General features: G+C 41.2%; 1 protein-coding gene across 5 annotated transcripts; it reads right to left on the bottom strand.

Annotated features, from left to right (window-relative positions):
- Window positions 1-6,562: 6,562 nt before the first annotated feature.
- LOC123996375 (fasciculation and elongation protein zeta-2-like) lies at window positions 6,563-27,241 on the bottom strand. Of its 5 annotated transcripts, XM_046299755.1 has the most exons (10): window positions 26,716-27,241; window positions 25,617-25,725; window positions 25,282-25,398; window positions 24,793-24,928; window positions 24,345-24,637; window positions 23,932-24,012; window positions 8,019-8,094; window positions 7,760-7,825; window positions 7,392-7,419; window positions 6,563-6,791 (listed from the first exon to the last, which is right to left on the bottom strand). In XM_046299755.1, the coding sequence occupies exons 1-9, from the start codon at window positions 27,021-27,023 to the stop codon at window positions 7,409-7,411; spliced, it is 1,197 nt and encodes a 398-aa protein (XP_046155711.1). In that variant the 5' UTR covers window positions 27,024-27,241; the 3' UTR covers window positions 6,563-6,791; window positions 7,392-7,408. The 5 variants fall into 5 exon arrangements, with proteins under 5 accessions (XP_046155711.1, XP_046155710.1, XP_046155712.1 ...); XM_046299754.1 differs by lacking the exon at window positions 7,392-7,419 and having other exon boundaries at window positions 26,716-27,236; XM_046299756.1 differs by lacking the exon at window positions 7,392-7,419 and having other exon boundaries at window positions 24,366-24,637; window positions 26,716-27,231.
- Window positions 27,242-27,587: the final 346 nt, after the last annotated feature.

Raw genomic sequence — 27,587 nt, 5'->3', positions numbered from 1 at the left:
ATCTATGCATCTGCTAAATGATTCATATACAGATCTCATATTACTGTATTTAATTATTTATTTTATATATATATATATATACAGTATATCACAAAAGTGAGTACACCCCTCACATTTTTTGTAAATATTTGAGTATATCTTTTCATGTGACAACACTGAAGAAATTACACTTTGCTACAATGTAAAGTAGTGAGTGTACCGCTTGTATAACAGTGTACATTTGCTGTCCCCTCTAAATAACTCAACACACAACCATTAATGTCTAAACCACTGGCCACAAAAGTGAGTACACCCCTAAGTGAAAATATTTTGTGTGGCCACCATCATTTCCCAGCACTGCCTTAACCCTCTTGGGCATGGAGTTCACCAGAGCTTCACAGGTTGCCGCTGGAGTCCTCTTCCACTCCTCCATGACGACATCACATAGCTGGTGGATGTTAGAGACCTTGCACTCCTACACCTTCCGTTTGAGGATGCCTCACAGATGCTCAATAGGGTTTAGGTCTGGAGACATGCTTGGCCAGTCCATCACCTTTACACTCAGCTTCTTTAGCAAGGCAGTGGTTGTCTTGGAGTTGTGTTTGGGGTCGTTCTGAGTGGAACCTGTCCAGTTAAACCGCTGTATGGTCTTGGCCACCGTGCTGCAGCTCAGTTTCAGGGTCTTGGCAATATTCTTATATCCCAGGCCATCTTTATGTAGAGCAACAATGATTTTTTTCAGATCATCAGAGAGTTCTTTGCCATGAGGTGCCATGTTGAACTTCCAGTGACCAGTCAGTATTAGTGTGAAAGCGATGACACCAAACTTAACTCACCTGCTCCCCATTCACAAATGAGACCTTGTAACACTAACGAGTCACATGACACCTGGGAGGGAAAATGGCTAATTGGGCCCAATTTGGACATTTTCACTTAGGGGTGTACTCACTTTTGTGGCCAGCGGTTTAGACATTAATGGAAGGGTGTTGAGTTATTTTGATGGGACAGCAAATGTACACTGTTATACAAGCTGTAAGGATTTATCAACTCTACAAGCAACACTCAACTTTATTATTATGGTGGGAGATTTTAATACGGTCTTAAATACCTCTATGGACCGTAAAGGAAATCACACTACAAACTATCACCCTCTGGCACTTTAGGAAATCATGAATGTCATGGCCTAGTGAGATATACATGGAGGAGGATTAATCAAGCTAGTCGTCTTGATTACTTATGTCATTCTCTCTGGCACCAAAAGTTTAAAAAGTGTTGATAAGGGACAGAATGCGGTCAGATCATCACATAATTGGCATATACAGTGGGGCAAAAAAACTATTTAGTCAGCCACCAATTGTGCAAGTTATCCCACTTAAAAAGATGAGAGTGGCCTGTAATTTTCATCATAGGTACACTTCAACTATGACAGAGAATATATTTTTTTTAATGAATTTATTTGCAAATGATGGTGGAAAATAAGTATTTGGTCACCTACAAACAAGCAAGATTTCTGGCTCTCACAGACCTGTAACTTCTTCTTTAAGAGGCTCCTCTGTCCCCCACTCGTTACCTGTATTAATGGCACCTGTTTGAACTTGTTATCAGTATAAAAGACACCTGTCCACAACCTCAAACAGTCACACTCCAAACTCCACTATGGCCAAGACCAAAGAGCTGTCAAAGGACACCAGAAACAAAATTGTAGATCTGCACTGGGCTGGGAAGACTGAATCTGCAATAGGTAAGCAGCATGGTTTGAAGAAATCAACTGTGGGAGCAATTAGTAGGAAATAGAAGACATATAACACCACTGATAATCTCCCTCGATCTGGGGCTCCATGCAAGATCTCACCCCGTGGGGTCAAAATGATCACAAGAACGGTGAGCAAAAATCCCAGAACCACACGGGGGGACCTAGTGAATGACCTGCAGAGAGCTGGGACCAAAGTAACAAAGCCTACCATCAGTAACACACTACGCCGCCAGGGACTCAAATCCTGCAGTGCCAGACGTGTCCCCCTGCTTAAGCCAGTACATGTCGAGGCCCATCTGAAGTTTGCTAGAGAGCATTTGGATGATCCAGAAGAAGATTGGGAGAATGTCATATGGTCAGATGAAACCAAAATATAACTTTTTGGTAAAAACTCACCTCGTCGTGTTTGGAGGACAAAGAATGCTGAGTTGCATCCAAAGAACACCATGCCTACTGTGAAGCATGGGGGTGGAAACATCATGCTTTGGGTCTGTTTTTCTGCAAAGGGACCAGGACGACTGATCCGTGTAAAGGAAAGAATGAATGGGACCATGTATCGTGAGATTTTGAGTGAAAACCTCCTTCCATCAGGAAGGGCATTGAAGATGAAACGTGGCTGGTTCTTTCAGCATGACAATAATCCCAAACAGACCGCCCGGGCAACAAAGGAGTGGCTTCATAAGAAGCATTTCAAGGTCCTGGAGTGGCCTAGCCAGTCTCCAGATCTCAACCCCATAGAAAATCTTTGGAGGGAGTTGAAAGTCTGTGTTGCCCAGCAACAGCCCCAAAACTTTTGTTATTGACCAAATACTTATTTTCCACCATAATTTGAAAATAAATTATTTAAAAAATCCTACAATGTGATTTTCTGGATTTTTTCCCTCATTTTGTCTGTCATAGTTGAAGTGTACTTATGATAAATTACAGGCCTCTCTCATCTTTTTAAGTGGGAGACCTTGCACAATTGGTGGCTGACTAAATACTTTTTTGCCCTACTGTATATATACCCCCAAAATATATGGGCGATTGGAAATGACGCAGACAATTAAATTGACGGAAGCTGCAATCTATCAGCAATATTAAAGTTGATCTACCCCCCCCCCCCCTATAATATTTGTTTTAACTGCAACTAAGGGGTCTAGCCCGAACCATGAAAAACAGCCCCACACCACTATTCCTCCTCCACCAAACTTTACACTTGGCACTATGCATTTGGGCAGGTAGCATTCTCCTGGTATCCGCTAAACCTAGGTTCGTCCGTCGGACTGCCAGATGGTGAAGCGGGATTCATCACTGCTGAGAAAGCGTTTCCACTGCTCCAGTGTCCAATGACGGCAAGCTTTATACCACTCCAGCCATCGCTTGGCATTGCCCATGGTGATTTAGGCTTGTGTGCGGCTGCCCATTTTATGAAGCTCCCGACAAACAGTTGCTTCCAGAGGCCATTTGGAACTCGGGAGTAAGTGTTGCAACCGAGGACAGACGATTTTTACGCGCTAGGTGCTTCAGCACTTGTGTGGCCTACCACTTCGCGGCTGAGCCATTGTTGCTCCTAGAGTTTTCCACTTCACAATAAAAGCACTTACAGTTGACCGGGGCAGCTCTAGCAGGGCATACATTTGACGAGCTGACTTGTTGGAAAGGTAGCATCCTATGACGATGCCACGTTGAAAGTCACACCTGTCAGCAACGTGTGTGGCTGAAGCAGCCAAATCCATTAACTTGAAGGGATGGCCACATACTCCAAGGGATGGCCACATACTCCAAGGGATGGCCACATACTTTTGTATATGTAGTGTAGCTGTCACAAATGTATAATTTGTACATTTCCCTGCATTGCAGTGCTAGCTGTGCCACCAGAGATTCTGGGTTCGAGCCCAGGCTCTGTCGCAGCCGGCCGTAACCGGCTGCCCAGCGTCATCTGGGTTTGGCCGGCAGGGCTATCCTTGCGACTCCTAGCGACTCCTGTGGTGCATGCTGACCAGGTCGCCAGGTGTTTCCTCTGACACATTGGTGCAGCTGGCTTCTGGGTTGGATGTGCAGTATGGCTTGGTTGGGTTGTATTTCGTAGGATGCATGGCTCTCGACCTTCGCCTCTCCCGAGTCCGTACGGTAGTTGCAGCAATGAGACAAGACTGTAACTACTACCAATTGGGGAGAAAAAAAGGGGGTATAGAAAACATAGTTATTTATTACATTTGACTATGTAAAAATGAGCAGTACTACTTATTTCTCTGAGTTGAGGTGGATATATAGCATTTTGCAAAAAAAAACATGACTATTTGTCTCTCTGAAATGAAATCCTCAAGTGATAGATTTTAAACAAATACATGTCTGTCATTGAACCACACCATGCCATGATTAGATAGTGAAAAACACCCCAATCTCTTTTAATTTCATTAAACAATAAAAGTTAATTTACCGAAATATATATGGTAAATCATATATAATTTTGGTATGAAACTCTTCATGTTTTTTGCAGATGAGGCCTATATTAAACATGAGATTCTGTCATGACATGTCTCCATTCATATACTCCATTTAGCAATAGTGAATGAGTTTATCTCAGTTTACCATGATGAAAATTTGATCATCTTAGGTATCAATATCAGTTTCCTATCTTGAAATGTAACTCCATTTCGATATAATATGAATGTGAAATATGAATAACATGATATTATCTCTAGACATCTCTATCTCTAGATCTTTGTGTTTCATTCTCAAAAGTGATATTCTTGTGGTATCATTAAGTTCTTCATGGGGTGACATGTGTTGGTTTGGTTGTCACGTGGCCTAATTTGGCATATATCATCCCACTCATCCTGCAATCATGTTCCCACCAGTAGGTACCTACAAGCTTGGCCTAGCTGCCAAAATACCCTTTCATTTATTTATTTAATCTGATTCCTCTCAGCTAGCTGGACATGGTTTGGCTGACACATGGCCAGCTGATAATGAAACAACAGTGTGTTTTTGTATTTCACACGTATTATATGCACGTGTGAGTTACTCTTATCCTCAAGTATCAAGACGCCTACTGCTGAGGTGAAAGACACTGTTACCGAAGGAGCCATCTCTCTCACATTTGCACAAACCATTTGTTATTCCTCTTTCCAATGTTTTTCTCCTAGTTGGAGTTTGAAAAATGTGTTAACTGTCAATGTTTCAGTTCCATATAATAGTAGCTTTGTGATTTCCCATGTTCCAATGAGGATTAGACTACAGTGGCATTGAAAGAGCATGGCTCCCTGTTACAATATTAAAAGTACTGGCCGGGGGTATTGGCTAAAAGCAAGGTTGAGTTTGCATAACTAAAATAAGTGTTCTATGTTGTTCCATATCATTGTCATTTACGAGTAGCTGGAGTATGCTGTATGGGCAAGGATTTTAAAAAAGGGAGTTGACTCAGTAATGAAACAAAACCAGATTAAATTGGGTTTATCATTGACTTTATACATTTATTTGAAATAAAATATTTACAAAGTAAATTAATAGTTTATCAGATAAGTAGCTTAGTATAATAACATTTTATCAAAAAGAATTCAATGTACAAAAAATTCTGGCAAATACAAAGGCACCTTAATTTATTGTGTATAGAAATATAATAATGCCCAGCTTGTGTGCACAGCCTTCACAGGCTGGCCAGGTCTGGGCTGCATGGTGCCTCTGATTCAGGGCTTCAGTGAGTCATTATTTACTCAAATGCATAGCTAGTAGTCACATCAGTGCTCTGTAATTAATTACAGTTCTGTTCACATTACCTTTGCAATTCCTTCTAAGTATGACAACAATGGTACTACTACAGTATTTAGCTATGACTACAAAATACATGTGCAGTGCTTTTAGGGAGGCCAAATGGTGGACTGAGTTGTGTAGAAAAATGTTAGTATTTAGTTCAAGGTTTATTTTATTACTGAAATATGTTTAAGCACTTTAAAAAACTAATCTAAAATGTTTCATATCCCTGATATTACAAGTGATGTGGAGTGCAGCTCAGTCGTTTCTGAGACCTTCAGATTAGGTTAATTCAATTAAGACACAAACCTTTGGATATGAGTAGCTTCGATCTTACTTCAGGGCCAAAAATGTAAAGCTCCCTTTCGTCCAAAAAGGCTGTTGAAATCAGCCACATACAGTAGATGCTACACTAGAATGTATGAGTATCTTTCTTATGACTTTGAGAACTGAATTTTACACTGTACATAAAGTAAAACCTTTTTTTTTATACTGGAAGTAGTCAAATACACAAGCTCAACACGGAGAAAATAAAACTGAATGAGCTATAAAACATCTATGGGTATTACACAAAAAGGAGCAACTGGTAAAATACCATGCATCATTAAGAATAAATTAAGTGTTCTTATGTTTTTATTTTTTATACACTGTGTCATGTTTTGTCATTGGTTATCATGTCTTGTCTCTGTGCTTCCCTTCTATTCGTTTCCCTCTGCTGGTCTTATTAGGTTCTTTCCCTCTTTCTATCCCTCTCTTCCCCTCCCTCTCTCCCTCTCTCGCTCTCTCTCCCTATCGTTCCGTTCCTGCTCCCAGCTGTTCCTCATTTTCCTAACTACCTCATTTACTCTTTTCACACCTGTCCCCTATTTTGCCCTCTGATTAGAGCCACTATTTCTCCCTCTGTTTTCCGCTTCTGTCCTTGTCGGATCCTTGTATGATGTTCGCTGTTCTGTGTCCCTGTCTCGCCCTGTCGTGTTTTATCTTCTTCAGATGCTGCGTATGAGCAGGTGTCTTAGTCTGCTACGGTCGGTGCCTTCCCGAAGCAACCTGCAGTCTATGGTCGAGTCTCCAGTCAGTCCTCGCTACTACGAGAGGATTTCAGTTTTTCCTGTTTTGTTTTCTCCTTGATATATCCAGGATTATTACTTTTGTCTTATACTGGAATAAAGACTCTGTTTTCGTTAAGTCGCTTTTGGGTCCTCATTCACCAGCATAACACACTGAGCAAGTCCTCTTCATTTTGCTTGTTGACATTGAAACCAGATCCCTCACCTTGTTTCCCAAATGTCAGTTATTGTCCTTCCAGTCTATATTGGGCAAAGCACTGTAGAAAAAAAACACATATTAATGACTATGGCTAAGACTAGGTGTGAATGCCAGTTAGGCTACTACGGGAAAATATAAAGTAAGAAGTAGAACAGGCTTGGGTGGAAAAAAAGGAATGAAATAGTAAAACAGGAGAAATAAAATAACCAAGTACCTGTATCTAGGTTTGACCAGGAAAACAGTCTCAAGCAATCCAAACACACTTGAAACAGATACGGCAACAATACACAATATGCCAATACAGCCATTTAGTGTTCAGTGAGCCCAGAGGGAGAAACCGGTTCCAATGGTTGTAAAAGTAGTGATTCCCAGGGAGCGTTTTAGTAGAACCCGTAAGGTCCATTTAGGAGGATGTGAAGGGTTAGGCAAAGCAAGGTCGTGGGTCAGGGATAACTTTGTGACACCAACAGGAGCAGCATTGGGGTCTACTATACCCTAAACAGCAGCAGTGTGACAGTGAGGGGTGGGGCAGGGCAGTGACAGAACACAACGGCAGGGTACGGTTACATTATACTAAAGCTCAGTGGCCACTAGGGGTGCTCTCACGCAATGAGTGAACTACACCACACAGTACAGTGTCTGAATGTGTGCCACAAACCTCTCTGTCCATGGCTCTCACACCAGAGCTAGCAAGTACAATGCAGCGAGACATTGAACAGAAAATTGAGAGATTTAAAAAAAAAGAAATGAATGAAGGAAAAAGGAGATCACTCAACTGTAAATTGCTATGTACCACACACAAAAAATAAAAGGCACAACAACTTAAATAGTAGAACAGCCCAGTTTAAAATAGCCTAATATGAAAATCATGAGTTATCAATAAACGTTGTTCTTGAATTCTACAAAAATTGAGAGACATCAACTATACAAAAATGCAGAGACAACAGTATGCCAACAGCACATAACTCAGTGTAATATAGCCTACTAATGTTAAAATGTACATAGAGAGAGGCTAAGTGTATTCACCTTTGAGAATGTAGTCTGTCAGAAGGCTGGGCACCTTGTCACTGTCGTCTCTCATAGCTTGCAGGACTGCAACAGAAACACAAACCAATCAGAAAAATGTATTTATTCCAGGGTATGTCAACCATCTATAACACTAGATAAACAACTGTACCCTGTACTTCAAGTAGCACAAATGTTTTTATTTATTTAAGATTCATGTGATGGGCGGGGGATAAATGCTCTGCACCTTACAGGTGCCACTTACTAAGGTGCCACTTACTTTGGGTAAGAATCTGAAGATCTTCCACCGATGGAGGGCCTCCTTTCTTCTCATATGGGATGACTGTGGTCAGATACTAAGAGAGACCATGGGGTAGAAACAATAGAGAAAAAGAGAGAGAATAAGTACAGTGCCTAGTGAAAGTGTAAACACCCCTTGTACACTTTTCACATTTTTCTGCCTTAAAATTCAATTACACGTTATATTGTTTTCCTACTGATCTACACAACATTTCCCACATTTTCAAAGTAAAAGAAGAATTATAGAACATTTTCAAAATGAATACAAATTAAAAAACAAGTCTTGATTGCACATGTCTTCACACCCCAGAGTTAATACTTGGTGGAACCACCATCGACAGGCATTACAGCTGTGAATCATTTTGAATGAGATCCTACCAACTTTACACAAATGTTCCTCTCACAGCTGTAATGGCTGCCTAAAGTTCTTCCACCAAGTATTAACTATGGTGTGTGAAGACATATGCAATCAAGGCATCTTTGTTTTTTGTTCTATTTAATTAAGAACATTTTCTATGATTTTCCTTTACATTGAAATTGTGTAGTAGATTGTGTAGATTGGTCAGGGGAAAAAGATCTAATTTAATCGCTTTTTACATGTAATTTTAAGGCAGAAAAATATGAAAACTGTGCAAGGGGTGTGAAGACTTTCACTAGGTACTGTACATGCTAAAAACAATTGTTCAATTGCTGCTCCAATGTAGAAAGGCAATTGGTGATGTTTGTTAAGACTCCTTAAAGACAGCAGAGAGGTGAGACAGCGAGTAATTCATGTTCAGTTTATGGAAATGTGACGCTGGGTGAATCAGCATTTTTAGGTGGGACTTGCGAAGCAAAAGTCCAGACATTAAATACTTCTGACATTTTATTATTATTATTTAACACATACTGGTCAGAACCAGTGTGCTTACATACAACTTTAATATATATATATTTAATACTTTTTAAAAATTACATTTTATACTTTTTAAGTTGTACATCCGCAGATTACGACCCTGCCTCACACAGGAAGCGGCGCAGGTCCTAATCCAGGCACTTGTCATCTCCCGTCTGGATTATTGCAACTCGCTGTTGGCTGGGCCCCACTGTGCCATTAAACCCCTACAACTCATCCAGAACGCCGCACATTCCATCTGGTGTTCAACCTTCCCAAGTTCTCTCACGTCACCCCGCTCCTCCACTCTCTCCACTGGCTTCCAAAGCTCGCATCTACAAGACCATGGTGCTTGCCACGGAGCTTGAGGTCAACGGCACCTCAGTACCTCCAGGCTCTGATCAGGCCCTACACCCAAATAAGGGCACTCGTTCATCCACCTCTGGCCTGCTCGCCTCCCTACCACTGAGGAAGTACAGTTCCCGCTCAGCCCAGTCAAAACTGTTCGCTATTCTGGCTCCCCAATGGTGGAACAAACTATTTTACGACGCCAGGACAGCGGAATCAATCACCACCTTCCGGAGACACCTGATAACCCCACCTCTTTAAGGAATACCTAGGATAGGATAAAGTAATCCTTCTCACCCCCTTAAAATATGTAGATGCACTATTGTAAAGTGGCTGTTCCACTGGATGTCATAAGGTGAATGCACCAATTTGTAAGTCGCTCTGGATAAGAGCGTCTGCTAAATGACTTAAATGTAATGTAAATGTAACTGCTCTCTTTATAGATGCTGTTAGTCATGTCAGAAGCTAGCAGGTTCATTACTTACCAACAACAGCTGCATATTCCATTAAAACTGAAACATGTTTTGAAGTTCACTTTCCTTGCTTTGTCTAAAAACACTATCATGAATCTAGCAAATAACTTTTCTGGGTCAGAGTGTGGTATTTATTTAGTTTCAAAGCACAAATGTTTGTTAGCATGAACTTCTTATGGATCAAATCCCTTTAGTGGGATCGATTTGACAACATCCGGTGAAATGGCAGAGCACCAAATTCAAATTAAATATATATAAATATTAAACTTTCATGAAATCACACATGCAATACACCAAATTAAAGCTACACTTGTTGTTAATCCAGCCAACGTGTCAGATTTCAAAAAGACTTTACAGTGAAAGCAAACCATGCTATTATCTGAGGACAGCACCCCATCAAACAAAGTCAATCATAATTCAACCCGCCAGGCACGACACGGAACTCAGAAATAAAGATATAATTAATGTCTTACCTTTGATGAGCTTCTTCTGTTGGCACTCCAATATGTTCCATAAACATCACAAATGGTCCTTTTGTTCGATTAATTCTGTCGTTATATATCCAAAATGTCCATTTATTTGGCGCATTTGATCCAGAAAAACACCGGTTCCAACTCATGCAACATGACTACAAAATATCTCATAAATTACCTGTAATCTTTGTCCAAACATTTCAAACAACTTTCCTAACACAACTTTAGGTATTTTTTAATGTAAATAATCAATCAAATTTAAGACGGGATAAACTGCGTTCAATACCGGGGGAAAAGAAAGTGGAGCGTGCTTTTCAGGTCTATCAAACAGTACACTTCACTCGACCCTTGTTCTGGACAGCCCTATTTCTTCATTACACAAAGTAAAAACATCAACCAATTTCTAAAGACTGTTGACATCCAGTGGAAGCGATAGGAACTGCAAGCCTTAGAATTCTAGATTACCAATGAAACCCCATTGAAAAGAGAGTGACCTCAAAAAACAAAAATCCTGGATGGTTTGTCCTCGGAGTTTCGCCTGCCAAATAAGTTCTGTTATACTCACAGACATCATTCAAACAGTTCTCCTCAGTGTTGCCATGTTCGCGGTTTCCTGGCCAAAATTGGGCTACTTGGAAAACGATGTCACGGGTGAAAATGTACTTGTTGCGGGATTTTGGTTTATGGGCTATTTCTAAATTGCACCGCAGCAATTTAAAACATATATATTTCACTGTGACCTGCTCCTGACTGTAGGCAGTGAGTCATGCTGTTGCTGAGTGATTGAGAGATCAGGAGTGGTGTGTGTGTTGAGAGAGCACTACAGTTATTGGCTGAGTCAGGTGAGCGAGAGGAACGAGAGCAGCACGCGTGTACATTGTAACAACTTTTTACGAGTTGTTGGTAGGCTATTTAGATTGTCATTGTGGAGCCACCTTTTTCCATAAATTATGTTCATACTCTAGAACTGATGCATATCAAAAAATAATGGACACCAGGCACTGGAAAATGACTTTTTGGGCACACTAGAATGCATTACATAAATCCGCTTGGTTTAAACTGCATTCTAAAGTTGACTGCTTAAGTGCTTTATGCATGCTCAGTTCATGGGTATTGGGGGCTGCCCGAGTGGAAATTTTATATGGAAGTTGTGGAACTTCCTCATCTGGTTCTTTTTATGGGGAAAAGACCTCAATGAAACTGACTTTAGGCTAAATGTGGAGAATTATACATTTGCTTCTTTTGGCCATCAAGTAAACCTAGTAATATGTATGCCATTGAAATGACAATATCACTGGAGTCCTTGCAAATCAATTTGTGCAACCTGTGTAGCCTATCTGGGTCTGGAGAACCAATTTAATAAATAGCCTATAACTTTGTTGTTGTAGCCTTGTGTTATTATGAACAGTAGTCATATTAGGCTACAGGTGAAACACATTCAGAAAAATAAACTGGCTGTTGTTGACAAGCATATTAAGTTCATATATATATATAATTCATATTTAATTCAGTGATTGAAATTATGACCCTATTCTCTGTAGCCTATTCCAGCAGACTATTGGGGGAAAGAAGAACTTATATTTGCAAAATTGCCTTGCTATTCATGTTGAATAAATTAGTCTTCATTTGAATGAAGCAAGTTTACATCTTGCCTACATCTTGTCTAGAATACTGTAGACTATCTGAAATTAGATGTAAGGCCTATACGGGGCTATAGGCTACCTGGCTTTATCTGAGCAAACTATGGTAAAATTGAATTAAAATCAAAAACCCTGAATTTAGTTTGAAGCCTATGCCTATTGAAATGACAAGTCAATGGCATTTCGTAGTCTTAACATCTGGCACATAATAACAGCACAATTACCAGAAAAGAGCCTAACATGAATTTCTTTATGTTCATCCAAGTGTTTCTTGCTCAGAGATTTTGAGACCCTCTATTCAACTTTCATAACTCAAACTCTCCTGTGGGATTTTTCTATAGTTATGCACATGCACAAAGGGGATAAGGGCACAAGGCGATACCCTATAACCATAATAGCCTTGGTTTCATGCATGTTAACATTAGAAGCCTCCTCCCTAAGTTTGTTTTATTCACTGATTCTGCGCAATCTGCCAACCTGGATGTTCTAGCTGTGTCTGAATCCTGGCTTAGGAAGACCACCAAACATTCAGAAATGTTCATCCCAAACTATAACATTTTCAGACAAGATAGAACTGCCAAAGGGGGCGGTGTTGCAATCTACTGCAAAGATAGCCTGCAGAGTTCTGTCCTACTATCCAGGTCTGTACCCAAACAATTTGAACTTTTAAAGATCCACCTCTCTAAAAACAAGTCTCTCACCGTTGCCGCCTGCTATAGACCCCCTCTGCCTCCAACTGTGCTCTGGACACCATATGTGAACTGATTGCCCCCCATCTATCTTCAGAGCTCGTGCTGCTAGGCGACCTAAACCAGAACATACTTAACACCCCAGCCATCCTACAATCTAAGCTTGATGCCCTCAATCTCACACAAATTATCAATGAACCTACCAGGTACCTCTCCAAAGCCGTAAACACGGGCACCCTCATAGATATCATCCTAACTAACTTGCCCTCTAAATACACCTCTGCTGTCTTCAACCAAGATCTCAGCGATCACTGCCTCATTGCCTGCATCCGTAATGGTTCAGCTGTCAAATGACCTCCACTCATCACTGTCAAACACTCCCTGAAACACTTCAGCGAGCAGGCCTTTCTAATCGACCTGGCCAGGGTATCCTGGAAGAATATTGATCTCATCCCGTCAGTAGAGGATGCCTGGTTATTTTTTTAAATGCCTTCCTAACCATCTTAAATAAGCATGCCCCATTCAAGAAATGTAGAACCAGGAACATATATAGCCCTTGGTTCTCCCCAGACCTGACTGCCCTTAATCAACACAAAAATATCCTATGGCGTATCAGCCCCCATGATATGCAGCTTTTCAGGGAAGCTAGAAACCATTATACACAGGCAGTTAGAAAAGCCGCGGCTAGCTTTTTCAAGCAGAAATTTGCTTCCTGCAACACTAACTCAAAAAAGTTCCGGGACACTGTAAAGTCCATGGAGAATAAGAACACCTCCTCCCAGCTGCCCACTGCAGTGAAGATAGGAAACACTGTCACCACTGATAAATCCACTATAATTGAGAATTTCAATAAGCATTTTTCTACGGCTGGCCATGCTTTCCACCTGGCTACCCCTACCCCGGTGAACAGCACTGCACCCCCCATAGCAACTTGCCCAAGCCTTCCCCATTTCTCCTTCTCCCAAATCCAGTCAGCTGATGTTCTGAAAGAGCTGCAAAATCTGGACCCCTACCATTCAGCCGGGCTAGACAATCTGGACCCTTTCTTTCTAAAATTATCTGCCGAAATTGTTGCCACCCCTATTACTAGCCTGTTCAACCTCTCTTTCGTGTCGTCTGAGATTCCCAAAGATTGGAAAGCAGCTGCGGTCATCCCCCTCTTCAAAGGGGGACACTCTTGAACCAAACTGCTACAGACCTATATCTATCCTACCCTGCCTTTCTAAGGTCTTTGAAAGCCAAGTCAACAAACAGATTACAGACCATTTAGAATCTCACCATACCTTCTCTGCTATGCAATCTGGTTTCAGAGCTGGTCATGGGTGCACCTCAGCCACGCTCAAGGTCCTAAACGATATCTTAACCGCAATCGATAAGAAACATTACTGTGCAGCCATATTCATTGATCTGGCCAAGGCTTTCTACTCTGTCAATCACCACATCCTCATCGGCAGACTCGACAGCCTTGGTTTCTCAAATGATTGCCTCGCCTGGTTCACCAACTACTTCTCTGATAGAGTTCAGTGTGTCAAATCGGAGGGTCTGCTGTCCGGACCTCTGGCAGTCTCTATGGGGGTGCCACAGGGTTAAATTCTTGGACCGACTCTCTTCTCTGTATACATCAATGATGTGGCTCTTGCTGCTAGTGAGTCTCTGATCCACCTCTACGCAGATGACACCATTCTGTATACTTCTGGCCCTTCTTTGGACACGTGTTAACAACCCTCCAGGCAAGCTTCAATGCCATACAACTCTCCTTCCGTGGCCTCCAATTGCTCTTAAATAAATGCATGCTCTTCAACCGATCGCTGTCTGCACCTGCCCACCTGTCTAACATCACTACTCTGGACGGCTCTGACTTAGAGTACGTGGACAACTACAAATACCTAAAGTGGGGCAAAAAAATATTTAGTCAGCCACCAATTGTGCAAGTTCTCCCACTTAAAAAGATGAGAGAGGCCTGTAATTTTCGTCATAGGTACACTTCAACTATGACAGACAATGACAGGAAAACAAAATCCAGAAAATCACATTGTAGGATTTTTTATTTATTTATTTGCAAATTATGGTGGAAAATAAGTATTTGGTCAATAACAAAAGTTTATCTCAATACTTTGGAATATACCCTTTGTTGACAATGACAGAGGTCAAACGTTTTCTGTAAGCCTTCACAAGGTTTTCACACACTGTTGCTGGTATTTTGGCCCATTCCTCCATGCAGATCTCCTCTAGAGCAGTGATGTTTTGGGGCTGTTGCTGGGCAACATGGACTTTCAACTCCCTCCAAAGATTTTCTATGGGGTTGAGATCTGGAGACTGGCTAGGCCACTCCAGGACCTTGAAATGCTTCTTACGAAGCCACTCCTTCGTTGCCCGTGCGGTGTGTTTGGGATCATTGTCATGCTGAAAGACCCAGTCACGTTTCATCTTCAATGCCCGTGCTGATGGAAGGAGGTTTTCACTCAAAATCTCACGATACATGGCCCCATTCATTCTTTCCTTTACACGGATCAGTCGTCCTGGTCAGTTTGCAGAAAAACAGCCCCAAGGCATGATGTTTCCACCCCCATGCTTTACAGTAGGTGTTCTTTGGATGCAACTCAGCATTCTTTGTCCTCCAAACACGACGAGTTGAGTTTTTACCAAAAAGTTATATTTTGGATTCATCTGACCATATGACATTCTTCTTCTGGATCATCCAAATACTCTCTAGCAAACTTCAGACGGGCCTGGACATGTACTGGCTTAAGCAGGGGGACACGTCTAGCACTGCAGGATTTGAGTCCCTGGCGGCGTAGTGGGTTACTGATGGTAGGCTTTGTTACTTTGGTCCCAGCTCTCTGCAGGTCATTCACTAGGTCCCCCCGTGTGGTTCTGGGATTTTTACTCACTGTTCTTGTGATCATTTTGACCCCACGGGGTGAGATCTTGCGTGGAGCCCCAGATCGAGGGAGATTATCAGTGGTCTTGTATGTCTTCCATTTCCTAATAATTGCTCCCACAGTTGATTTCTTCATACCAAGCTGCTTACCTATTGCAGATTCAGTCTTCCCAGCCTGGTGCAGGTCTAAAATTTTGTTTCTGGTGTTCTTTGACAGCTCTTTGGTCTTGGCCATAGTGGAGTTTGGAGTGTGACTGTTTGAGGTTGTGGACAGGTCTCTTTTATACTGATAACAAGTTTAAACAGGTGCCATTAATACAGGTAACGAGTGAAGGACAGAGGAGCCTCTTAAATAAGAAGTTACAGGTCTGTGAGAGCCAGAAATCTTGCTTGTTTGTAGGTGACCAAATACTTATTTTCCACCATAATTTGCCAATTAAAAATCCTACAATGTGATTTTCTGGATTTATTTTCTTATTTTGTCTGTCATAGTTGAAGTGTACCTAGGATGAAAATTACAGGCCTCTCTCATCTTTTTAAGTGGGAGAACTTGCACAATTGGTGGCTGACTAAATATGTTTTTGCCCCACTTTAGGTATTTGTAGTTGTCCACGTACTCTAAGTCAGAGCCGTCCAGAGTAGTGATGTTAGACAGGTGGGCAGGTGTAGACAGCGATCGGTTGAAGAGCATGCATTTATTTAAGAGCAATTGGAGGCCACGGAAGGAGAGTTGCCTTATCTCAGCTCACTGGTCACCATAGCATCACCCACCTGTAGCACGCGCTACAGGAGGTATATCTCTCTGGTCACCCCCAAAACCAATTCTTTCTTTGGCCGCATCTCCTTACATTTCTCTGCTGCCAATGACTGGAACGAACTACAAAAATCTCTGAAACTGGAAACATTTATCTCCCTCACAAGCTTTAAGCACCAGCTGTCAGAGCAGCTCACAGATTACTGCACCTGTACATAGCCCACCTATAATTTAGCCCAAACAACTACCTCTTTCCCTACTGTATTTATTTTATTTTATTTATTTATTTATTTTGCTCCTTTGCACCCCATTATTTTTATTTCTACTTTGCACATTCTTCCACTGCAAATCTACCATTCCAGTGTTTTACTTGCTATATTGTATTTACTTTGCCACCATGGCCTTTTTTTTGCCTTTACCTCCCTTATCTCACCTAATTTGCTCACATCGTATATAGACTTGTTTCTACTGTATTATTGACTGTATGTTTGTTTTACTCCATGTGTAACTCTGTGTCGTTGTATGTGTCGAACTTCTTTGCTTTATCTTGGCCAGGTCGCAATTGTAAATGCCTACCTGGTTAAATAAAGGTGAAATAATATTTATATATATTTTTTAATTACTAAAGAGAGAGCCAGAGATCAATGTAGCCTACCCAGAAGAAAAACACCTGTTCCTGACCTTCCACCTCCTGTTGTTGCTGGCTTTCTCAGATTCTGTCTCTGCTGTTAAGCTCCTGACTTTGCCGGTAATGGGCTACACCAGCGGTCGGCAACCTTTTCCATTTGGAGTGCCAAGTTATCATACCATTTCTACTATCTTACATGCCAGTTATGATTTTTATATGCACATTTACATGGAACTTTAATTTAATGTAATTTAGTCTTCATTTCTCAAAATTAATGTTATGTGGTAAATCTAAATTATATCTAAATGAAAAGGTGTCTCTCGACTGCCTTCCATCAGCTTCTCCAGTTGTTTTCCCCTCTACAAATCTGTTATTCCGACTTTAATAAACTCTGTTTCTGTTAAGTCGCGTTTGGGTCCTCTTTCACCTGGTAGCCATCTTCATTGGCTCAAAATTAATGTTATGTGGTAAATCTAAATTATATCTAAATGAAAATTATACAAATCTAAAAGTAACTTTTATTTTCATTGCCAATATGTAAAAATAGCCTACATAAAGACAACAAATAAAAACATTGCAACCTGCAGGTAGAAAATATCCTGATAAAAATAAATATAATCTAAATCACATTGGCTATGCATGACCTGTCTGCAAGGAACTTGCATTGTGTCAGCTATTATATTAACTTGGTCTGGCCGGAAGCTCCTGCTAGCAAACTTGCAACATTGTATAAAATATTCTGGGTCCTCACAGTTTCCAGCTCCAGTGAACTCTAGACAGACAGACACAGCTGCAGGCTATTTTGCACAAGGGATAAGAAGTAATCAGGTAGACCTATTTTATGACGCTTCCACCAGATCAGAGCATGACATTTCTTCCCCTTTCATGCTGAGCTGTAATCGAAAGGGAGCGAGCTGGAAAGATGTTTCAAATAGGCTGTGTTGAGGAACAACTGTAATTTTCAATGGATGTAAAAATAGACTTTGTCGACTCGCTGCTTGATATGAAGAAAAAATTACTTTCAGAAATTCCACAGTGATGGTGAGTTAAGACAATCATAAATAGTATTAGATCCTCAAATGGGCACAAATATAGACCTACATTTGCTCGCAGACCAAGTAGACTTGTCCTTCTTCTATATACGTAATCAGTTGTGTGTCCCTTACTCAAGATTGACAGGAGTGCTCAAAACAAATGACAATTAATAAATTGACAACTCATACATGGAATGAAATAAACCATAACTGTTTTCTCACAGCCTAAGTTGTGCGCTCTGCAAACAACGTGTCCTCTCCTATGACAATGGTAAAATTGTAATAAAAATAATAATATATTGAGTGCATTAACAGAAATTACCAAGGCCAAACAAACATTGTAGAATAGAAATGATGGGAGTTAAGAGTAAATGTGCCATCCCCGCGGCCTCCGCAATAGATTAGTCTGCTCAGACAGGCGTGAAACAGACAGGTTTCTTGTGTGCCATAATATGTTTATGTACTCTACATGGCCAGAAGTATGCAGACACCCCTTAAAATTTGTGGATTTAGCTATTTCAGCCACACCAGTTGCTGACAGGTGTATAAAATTGAGCACACCACCATGCAATATCCACAGGGAAACATTGGCAGCAGAATGAAGAGCTCAGTGACTTTCAACGTGGCACCGTTACAGGATGCCACCTTTCCAACAAGTCAGTTCGTCAAATTTCTGCCCTGCTAGAGCTGCCCCGGTCAACTGTAAGTGCTTTTATTGTGAAGTGGAAACATCTAGGAGCAACAATGGCTCAGCCGCGAAGTGGTAGGCCACACAAGTGCTGAAGCACGTAGCGCGTAAAAATCGTCTGGAGCAACAACGGCTCAGTCGCAAACAACGACTCAACCAAGTTCTGAAGTTTGTAGCGCATAAAAAATCCTCTGTCTTCGGTTGCAACACTCACTGCCGAGTTCCAAACTGCCTCTGGTTGCAACTTCAGCACCAGAACTTTTCGTTGGGAGCTTCATGAATGGGTTTCCATGGCCGAGAAGCCACACACAAGCTTAAGATCCCCATGCGCAATGCCAAGCGTCGGCTGGAATGGTGTAAAGCTCGCTGTCAGTGGAATTGTGTTCTCTGGAGTGATGAATCATGCTTCACCATCTGGCAGTTCGACAGACGAATCTGGGTTTGACTGATGCCAGGAGAACGCTACCTGCCTGAATGCATAGTGCCAACTGTAAAGTTCAGTAGAGGAGGAATAATGGTCTGGGGCTGTTTTTCATGGCCCCTTAGTTCCAGTGAAGGGAAATCTTAACGCTACTGCATACAATAACATTCAAGATGATTATTTGCTTCCAACTTTGTGGCAACAGTTTGGGCATGGCCCTTTCCTGTTTCAGCATGACAATGACCCCGTGCACAAACCGAGGTCCATACAGAAATGGTCGGTCGAAATTGGTTTGGAATAACTTGACTGGCCTGCACAGAGTCCTGACCTCAACCCCTTCGAACACCTTTGGGATGAATTGGAATGGAGACTGCAAGCCTGGCCTAATCACCCAACATCAGTGCCCGACCTCACTAATGCTCTTGTGGCTGAATGGAAGCAAGTCCCTGCAGCAATGTTCCAACATCTAGTGGAAAATAGGGCTAGGCTATATATCGAATTAATGTTTTTGCGCGATATTCCAAATGCCTGTATCGCAGAATCAAGGTTTTTGTATTTTTCATATTCATGAGCACCTATTTGTTCTCATGTTGCCTTTTTGGTCTCGTCTCGTTCGCTCCTTCTGTGCTGTGTACCTTCCCATTACACCAGAGATCTGTATATAATGACAAGATGCTCATGTCTCCGCCCTAACAACAGGTGTCGTTGTTCGAAAGGAGGGAAGGCAGGCAACAAGCTTAGGTTCAAAATAAGCGCATAGGAACACATTGGCCTTATTTTGGACAGATTTTAGCGAGAGTGAAACCTTTCATTTCGCCTTTTTCTCCCAAGACCCTCCCCCTACAACTCACAAAAACAAAGATGAGAGATCACCTCTGTAATAGAGGAGAAGGTAACCTTTCAAACCATTCCCTGTTTATGTTTTAACTCCTCAAATTTAAAGTAGAGCAGACTACTAAAATGGATGTACTAATGAACATTCATTCTGGAAAATGAATGATCAGTTTGTAGCATGTACATTATACGGTACCACGTATCGCTAGCAGCATTTTTGTCAAATAACGATATATATACTAGCTGTTTAGTCTGTTTTATAAATGTGCAATAAGAATAAAACAATTATATAAGGAATTGGCAACTTGTTCTCATTCTGAGAAAGAAGGTAGGCCACTTTATTTCAACATCTGTTCAAATAGTTGGAGACGGACAGAAGGTTGTGTTCGTAACAATTCAACTGTTTTGCATTATTAGTTTATGTGCATTATGCATAGTTCTGGTTAAATTTGAAACAAAAATAGCATTTTTATAGACAGACCGGAAAGCCATATCAGTGATTATTACAAAAAAAAGAAGGTACAACTATTGTGATAAAATAATTAAATTATTAGTGGGTCTTATGGTTGTTGAAGGCATATATTCAGCCTAGGTATAATTTCACAAGCTCTGAATTCATTAGATTATTGCTGACTGATTAAAATACAGTGTATTTTACCTTTAAATTGTACAACAAAGCTTATTTAGAGAAACCTTTTTTTTTAATTGAGATATATATTGCGAATCTCCCATAAGTTTGAGAAAATCGAGATATGAGTTTTAGGCCATATCGCCCAGCCCTAGTGGAACGCCTTCCCAGAAGTGTGGAGGCTATTATAGCAGCAAAGGTGGGGACCAACTCCATATTAATGCCCATGATTTTTGAATTGAGATGTTCGACGAGCAGGTATCCACATACATAGTGTATATTTCCCACTGCTCTACTAAATAAATCTTGGTCGACCAACAGCCTATCGTCCAAACAATCGACTAACTGGGGTCAGCCTTAATACACTGCTTTCAGAAAGTATTCATACCCCTTGACTTATTTCACATTATGTTGTGTTACAGCCTGAATTCAAAATGGATTAAATATTTATTTTTCTCACCCATCTACACACAATACCCCATAACAACAAAGTGAAAACATGTTTTTGGAAATGTTAGTAAAAAAAAAAAAATTATACAGGAATATCTAATTTACATAAATAAGTAAGAACACCCCTGTGTCAATACATGTTAGAATCCCCTCTGGCAACAATTACAGCTGTGAGTCTATCTGGGTAAGTCTCTAAGAGCTTTGCACACCTGGATTGTACAATATTTGCACATTATTATTTTTAAAATTCTTCAAGCTCTGTCAAGTTGGTTGTTGAACATTACTAGACAGCCATTTTTAAGTCTTGCCATAGGTTTTCAAGACGATTTAAGTCAAAACTGTAACTAGGCCACTCAGGAGCATTCAATGTCATCTTGGTAAGCATCTCTTGTGTTTTAGGTTATTGTCCTGCTGAAAGGTGAATTTGTCTCCCAGTGTCTGTAGGAAAGCAGACTGAACCAGGTTTTCCTGTAGGATTTTGTCTGTGCTTGGCTCTGTTCCATTTATTTGTATTCTAAAACACTCCCTAGTCCTTGCTGATGACAAGCATACCCATAACATGATGCAGTTGTGTTGGATTTGCCCCAAACACAACACTGTGTATTGAGGACATGAAGTTTATTTCTTTGCCACATTTTTTGCACATAATTTAGTGCCTTATTGCAAACAGGATGCATGTTTTGGAATATTTGTATTCTGTACAGGCTTCCTTCTTTATTCTCTGTCATTTAGGTTAGTATTGTGGAGTAACTAGTATTGTGGGCCAGTGACACGAAATCTCAATTTAATCCATTTAAAAATCAGGCTGTAAACACAACAAAATATGGAAAAAGTCAAGGGGTGTGAATACGTTCTGAAGGCACTGTAGTTCTTCAACTACCACACACAAAAAAAAATTGTGTGTGTGAATTTTACCCCGTCTTCTCCCCAATTTCGTGGTATCCAATTTTTTTTTAGTAGCTACTATCTTGTCTCATCGTTACAACTCCCGTACGGGCTCGGGAGAGACGAAGGTTGAAAGTCATGCATCCTCCGACACACAACCCAACCAAGCCGCACTGCTTCTTAACACAGTGCGCATCCAACCCGGAAGCCAGCCGCACCAATGTGTTGGAGGAAACACCGTGCACCTGGCAACCTTGGTGAGCGCGCACTGCGCCCGGCCCGCCACAGGAGTCGCTGGTGCGCAATGAGACAAGGATATCCCTACCGGCCAACCCCTCTCTAACCCGGACAATGCTAGGCCAATTGTGAGTTGCCCTTAACCACTGCGCCACCCGGGAGGCCACAAATACTTTTAAAGAGTTGTCACCACTAGACATTTATCTCACAAAATAATAGCGTACAACTTTCTAATCATTACATCATCATTCACCTAAAATCAAACTTCGAATGTAAATTGTGCATCTATTTATCTGAAACCCACAGCATGATTGATTCAGAGTTTCTTTGCTTTCCTAAGAGTGTTGCCCACATGATCCGTTTTTTTATTCCGATCTTCTAACAAAAGAATGCTTTGTTCTATGTGTTTCTTCTTTAACTTCTTGATGCACTCATCCCGTTACCGGGATCATTTGTCAACATCCGCTGAATTGCAGAGCAATAAATTCAAATTAAATGACAATTTTTTTTCAATTTTCATGAAATCACAAGTGCAATATAGCAAAACACAGCTTAGCTTGTTGTCTGATTTCAAAAAAGCTTTTCGGCGAAAGCATACCAAGCGTTTATATAAGGACATCTCTCTCAGTAGACAAAACATTACAAACAGCTAGTCGCCAAGTAGATTGGTCACGAAAGTCAGAAAAGCAATAAAATGAACCGCTTACCTTTGATGATCTTCGGATGTTTGCACTCACGAGACTCCCACACAATAAATGTTCCTTTTGTTCCATAAAGATTATTTTTATATCCAAAATACCTCCATTTGGTTGGCGCGTTATGTTCAGAAATCCACAAGCTTGAGCGGTCACTACCAGGCTTGAGCGGTCACTTCCAAATTGTCACGTCCTGACCTTAGTTCCTTTTTTAGGCCTCTATTTTGGTTCGGTCAGGGCGTGAGTTGGGGTGGGAATTCAATGTTTTTCAGTCTTTGTTTTGTTCTGTGTTGTATTTCTGTGTTTGGCCTGGTATGGTTCCCAATCAGAGGCAGCTGTCAATTGTTGTCTCAGATTGAGAACCATACTTAGGTAGCCTGTTCCCACCTGTGTTTGTGGGTAGTTATTTTCTGTTTAGTGTTTTTGTTGCACCTTACAGAACTGTTCGTTTGACGGTTTGTTGTTTTTGTTCAGGTATTCATCTTCATTAAAAGTATTATGAATACATACCACGCTGCACTTTGGTCCTCTTCTCCTTCTCCCGACAACAATCCTTACACAAATAGTATCCGCTGCTGGCACCCAGCAATACAATGACACGATGTGATCTTTCTTGCTAATTCTTCAAAATAAAAGCCTGAAACTATGTCTAAAGACTGTTCACACCATGGGGAAGCAATAGGAAAAGGAATCTGGTTGATATCCCTTTAAATGGAGTGAAGGCAGGCAATGGAACAGAAGGCTTTCAGGAAAAACAGCACTTCCTTGTTGGATTTTCCTCAGGTTTTCACCTGCAATATCAGTTCTGTTATACTCACAGACAATATTTTGTGTTTTCTATCCTAATCTGATAATTATCTGCATATTCAAGATTCTGGGCCTGAGAAATAGGCAGTTTCATTTGGGTACGTTTTTCATCCAAACATCAAAATACTGCCCCCTACACTCAACAGGTTAAGTTTTCAAAGCAACAACTGTAGCTAAGGCATTTTTGTGATCTAACTTCCCTACAATCCAAATTAATACGGTTGATTAGTTTATCAAAGTAATTATTTTACTTCAATAAACTTTGACTATATGCAACTGCTTTGCTTTAAATAGTGTTAAACTTCTACCACTAACACAAAAATACTTTTAAAGAGTTAAAGCAAGTCCCACCAATTGTACTTCATGTACAACTACCATCTAGTTGACCAACAAAAACACACACAGCACCAATGAAGAGGGCAACAGACAGAGAGAAAGAGAGAAATATAGGCACCTGTCTTTCAATGCCACCACTCCCAAAAGTTTGCCAGAAGCCATTTTGAATGGCAGAGGAGAGGCCCTCCATACTGAAGCGCTGGAGAGGAAGGAAGTGATGCAGAGAAATGGGAAGTAAGAGGCACACAAACAGGAAACAAGCAGGTGAAGAGAGAAAGAACCATACGCAAGGTTTAAAAGGTCAAAAATGCCAAAACAATAAACCAGTAAATTAGTTTGTAAAAAGAGCAAAGTAATAAGGTATCAAGAAAGTAATAAGGGGGACATCTGCACAAGCAATAAATAAGTTGTATAAGGATTCGAATACAATTTAAAAGGTTACTAAAACTGTCCACTCTGAATGTAAGCAATGCCATGAAACATTGGATTAGCAGGCATTGTGTGTGTGTTTGTGTGTGTGTGTGCACGCACAGCATGGATGGTGTCACTCACTGATCCTAGTGCTTGTGTTCTCTCTGGTCGGCCCTGCGGGGCCCCGGCACCACTCTTGAGTTTTTTCTTTTTCTTCAGTAGTTCCTTGTGTTCCTTTTGTCTGTTCTGCACATCTATCAGGATAGAGATGAAGCTGTTCTTCACCTCTTTTTCAAAGTCCAGTTCGTCCCTGAGGTCCAGGTGTTGAATCAGCTCCTCACTGTAACGTCTGATGGCCGTCTCCACCTCCTCTAGCCGCTCATTCAGCTCTGATAAACACAGGGTCCTCTCTCCTGCACACACACACACACAACCACACACAGACAGAAATGTAGCATAAGAATGCAAACACACTTTCAACCTCCCTCTAACCCTCCCTCACACCATTTGCACACACACACACACACACACATGCACACACACACCTAACTGACAGAGATATACTCACGCTCTTCATAGCTGTGGTTTGTTCTGGAGCGCTGGATGTCTAGAGAGAGCATGGAGAGGTCTGACTGAGAGGGGAGGTTCTGCTCTGCCTCCAGGTCAGGAGAGTCCTGCATCATCTCCTCTATCTCCTCAATAACCTACAATACACACGGTAACACCGCACATTTGGGATCAATACCATTTCTATTCCTGTCTGTTGCATTGGACATAGAATTTCTCTATGTAGTGCTATTCCATTTCTTGGAATGACATTTTATTCTTGAATTGACTGGAAATGTCAATAGAATAGACTCCAACTCTGGTTAACACACAAACACCGGCTCAGTCCACCTGTCATCTGTCTATGTGAAGCACATTCAAGCAACAGGCGCAAGCCCCATACCCAGTTCTGCTCCACTGTATTCTATATTTGATAAAGTGCAGGTCAATCTTGGTCTATTCCAGGCAGAGATGTGGGTTGGTATGTTGGTAAATTGGTGGGTAGCCCTACCTGTTCTGCGGTGAAGAGAGGTTCGTCATTGAGGCAGGAGACAATGATGGTGTGCATGTCCATCTGTTCCCTCAGCTCCTCATCGTCGGACAGCTCCAGTGTTGCATCATCCACCCTCTGACAGGTCAGGGGAAGGGATTTAATCAAAACTAAATCCTGGCACAATGAAATCTGAATTTTAGATTGGAGCTATAAACAGATTGGACAGGAAGGTAGGGGCAGGGAGAGGGAGAGTGGTAGAGATATAGGGAGAAAGATAGAGTGGGGATGGAAGGAAAGAGACAAAGACAAAGAGGCAAAGAGAGAGCCCTCTATGAAGCAAGAACTTGACTCACTGGTTTGTTTTCGAGGTTTAGCCTGGGGAGATGGAGGGTGCGGGTTCTAGACTGTTTCCAGTCTACTGCCATGACATTACCATAATTATCTGCAAGAGCATTCCAGATCCTGTGTGGGAAATGAGATGAGAGACACATAAAAGTGAACACCACCGTCTCTAGGTCCAAAGCCCATGTAGAGAAGTGATAGCTAACTTCTAATAATGGTCAACAGTGGTTATATTTGGGATAATGACACTGCACTGTGCATGTAGCCAAATATTGGTTACCAAGTGACAGATGCCACAAGGTCACAAACATCTTACAAAAGATTTACCCAGATGATACTGTACATTTTCGATAAAAAACATACATTGGAAGCAGTCAAATGAGGACTAATCCTCCAACTGTGCAATATGTTTGGGCTGTTGATTAATGCTACAGCCGCACTGCTTTAAGACAGTATTATGAATAGTGAAAAGGTGAGACATTAATAACTAATATATCATTTATAAACAGCATGGTATTAGGCTAACTATTTATTAACCACAGATAGATCAGTGTGATAAACTATCTCTACCCAAGGCATTATCCAAATCGTTCATCTTTTAGGAGGGGATAAATGTGAATTGTCCTATTCTGAACTCCAGGGAAGGGTATTTGGGTCAACATTCTAATCTAGTGTTTAGTGGGATGTCTTTGTTAGGCATATTTGGGACACCATGCACGGACATGTTTTCAACAGAGATTATGTGAGTTCTAAAATTTAGTTTGACGGAAAAGTCACATGACCACTGATAACGTTGCTTATTGACAAGTCTTCAGCATAACTGGCAGTGAGCATAGCAACAATAATGCATGAAAAACATACTTATAAACGTAAACTTCTAGTGAAATGTATGTAGCCTTACTGTAAACCTATAGAAATATTTTCGAATAGGTGTAAATATGATATACGCCTATCTAATACAATGTTCAATGTTGGCAGCTTGCATCAACTATCAATACACGTGACTGCATGTATGAGTGGCACGCAATTATGCAGAGCGAGACTTTGAAATGTGATAGTATGTTGCAAGGGACGAACTAACTTTGGCCACGAGTCACTTAGCTTACTTACTCGTCGTTCCTCAGTGTTGTGTCCTCGGCGATAATGTTTACAGGGGCAAAGTGCTCAGCTTTGGTGTTGAAATTTCGGAAACACATTGTCAATTTCTCGTCTAAATTGTTCACCAGATCTTCCATGGACTTTAAGCTGCCCATTTCGCCCGAAAAGCTGTTGTTGATCTCTGGAATGACCTTCAGAACGTCTGTCACCTGTTCGACAACCAAGTTTACTTGTTCCATCCGAGTCCCCTGCTCTGAAACCGGCTCAAATTCCTTAAAATCGTGCCAATCATCATCGAAATGCGCAAAGGGCGCCGCCATGCCTGCCGGGCGAAACACCCTATGTGCCTCTGATGAATGATGTATGCGGCGATGTAATGTCAGGACACTGCATCCTCCAGTGCGAGCTGTCTCTGTGGACCCGTCCGAAAACTATTTTTCGCCACCTCCAAGGTCCTAACCTCTTGGGGTTTGCAGATCTATACAAACAGGATAGGTGCAAGCAATATGGTAATATAACGACATTCGGGGAGCATACGCATTATTGCTTACACCCTTCTGGGTTTTACAGATCTGCAATCACTGAACACTAAGGTCAAAGGAAAATGGAGCCTGGGGTTCATTTCAGTTCGGGCTTCCCTCTCACAAAATGACCCTTTGACACAAAAACGTAACCAAATGTACTGACATAGATAGAGGCCAAACAAATGATCTGGCAGATTATTTTCAATAATCTAGAACATTAAATAATTTATGGTCCCAAGACCCAAACTATGGAGTGTAATGACATGTACACAATAATAGTAGATAAGCTAGGCTCCAGTCAAATTCAGGCGTCACCAGAGAATGACTAGACATTTTGATGTTTCAGGGACTAATTTGACA

Source organism: Oncorhynchus gorbuscha, linkage group LG15 (genome assembly GCF_021184085.1).
Source record: "Oncorhynchus gorbuscha isolate QuinsamMale2020 ecotype Even-year linkage group LG15, OgorEven_v1.0, whole genome shotgun sequence".
Taxonomy (NCBI): Eukaryota; Metazoa; Chordata; class Actinopteri; order Salmoniformes; family Salmonidae; genus Oncorhynchus; species Oncorhynchus gorbuscha.
This window is presented reverse-complemented; position numbering and strand designations above follow the sequence as displayed.

Coding starts and splice junctions, on each gene's coding strand:
- LOC123996375 (XM_046299754.1), bottom strand. CDS start 27,023: ATGGCGGCGCCCTTTGCGCATTTCGATGATGATTGGCACGATTTTAAG. Junction 25,399..25,616: donor TAAACCTCGAAAACAAACCA/GTGAGTCAAGTT, acceptor CTGACCTGTCAG/AGGGTGGATGATGCAACACT. Junction 24,013..24,344: donor TGAGTGACACCATCCATGCT/GTGCGTGCACAC, acceptor CTTCCTCTCCAG/CGCTTCAGTATGGAGGGCCT.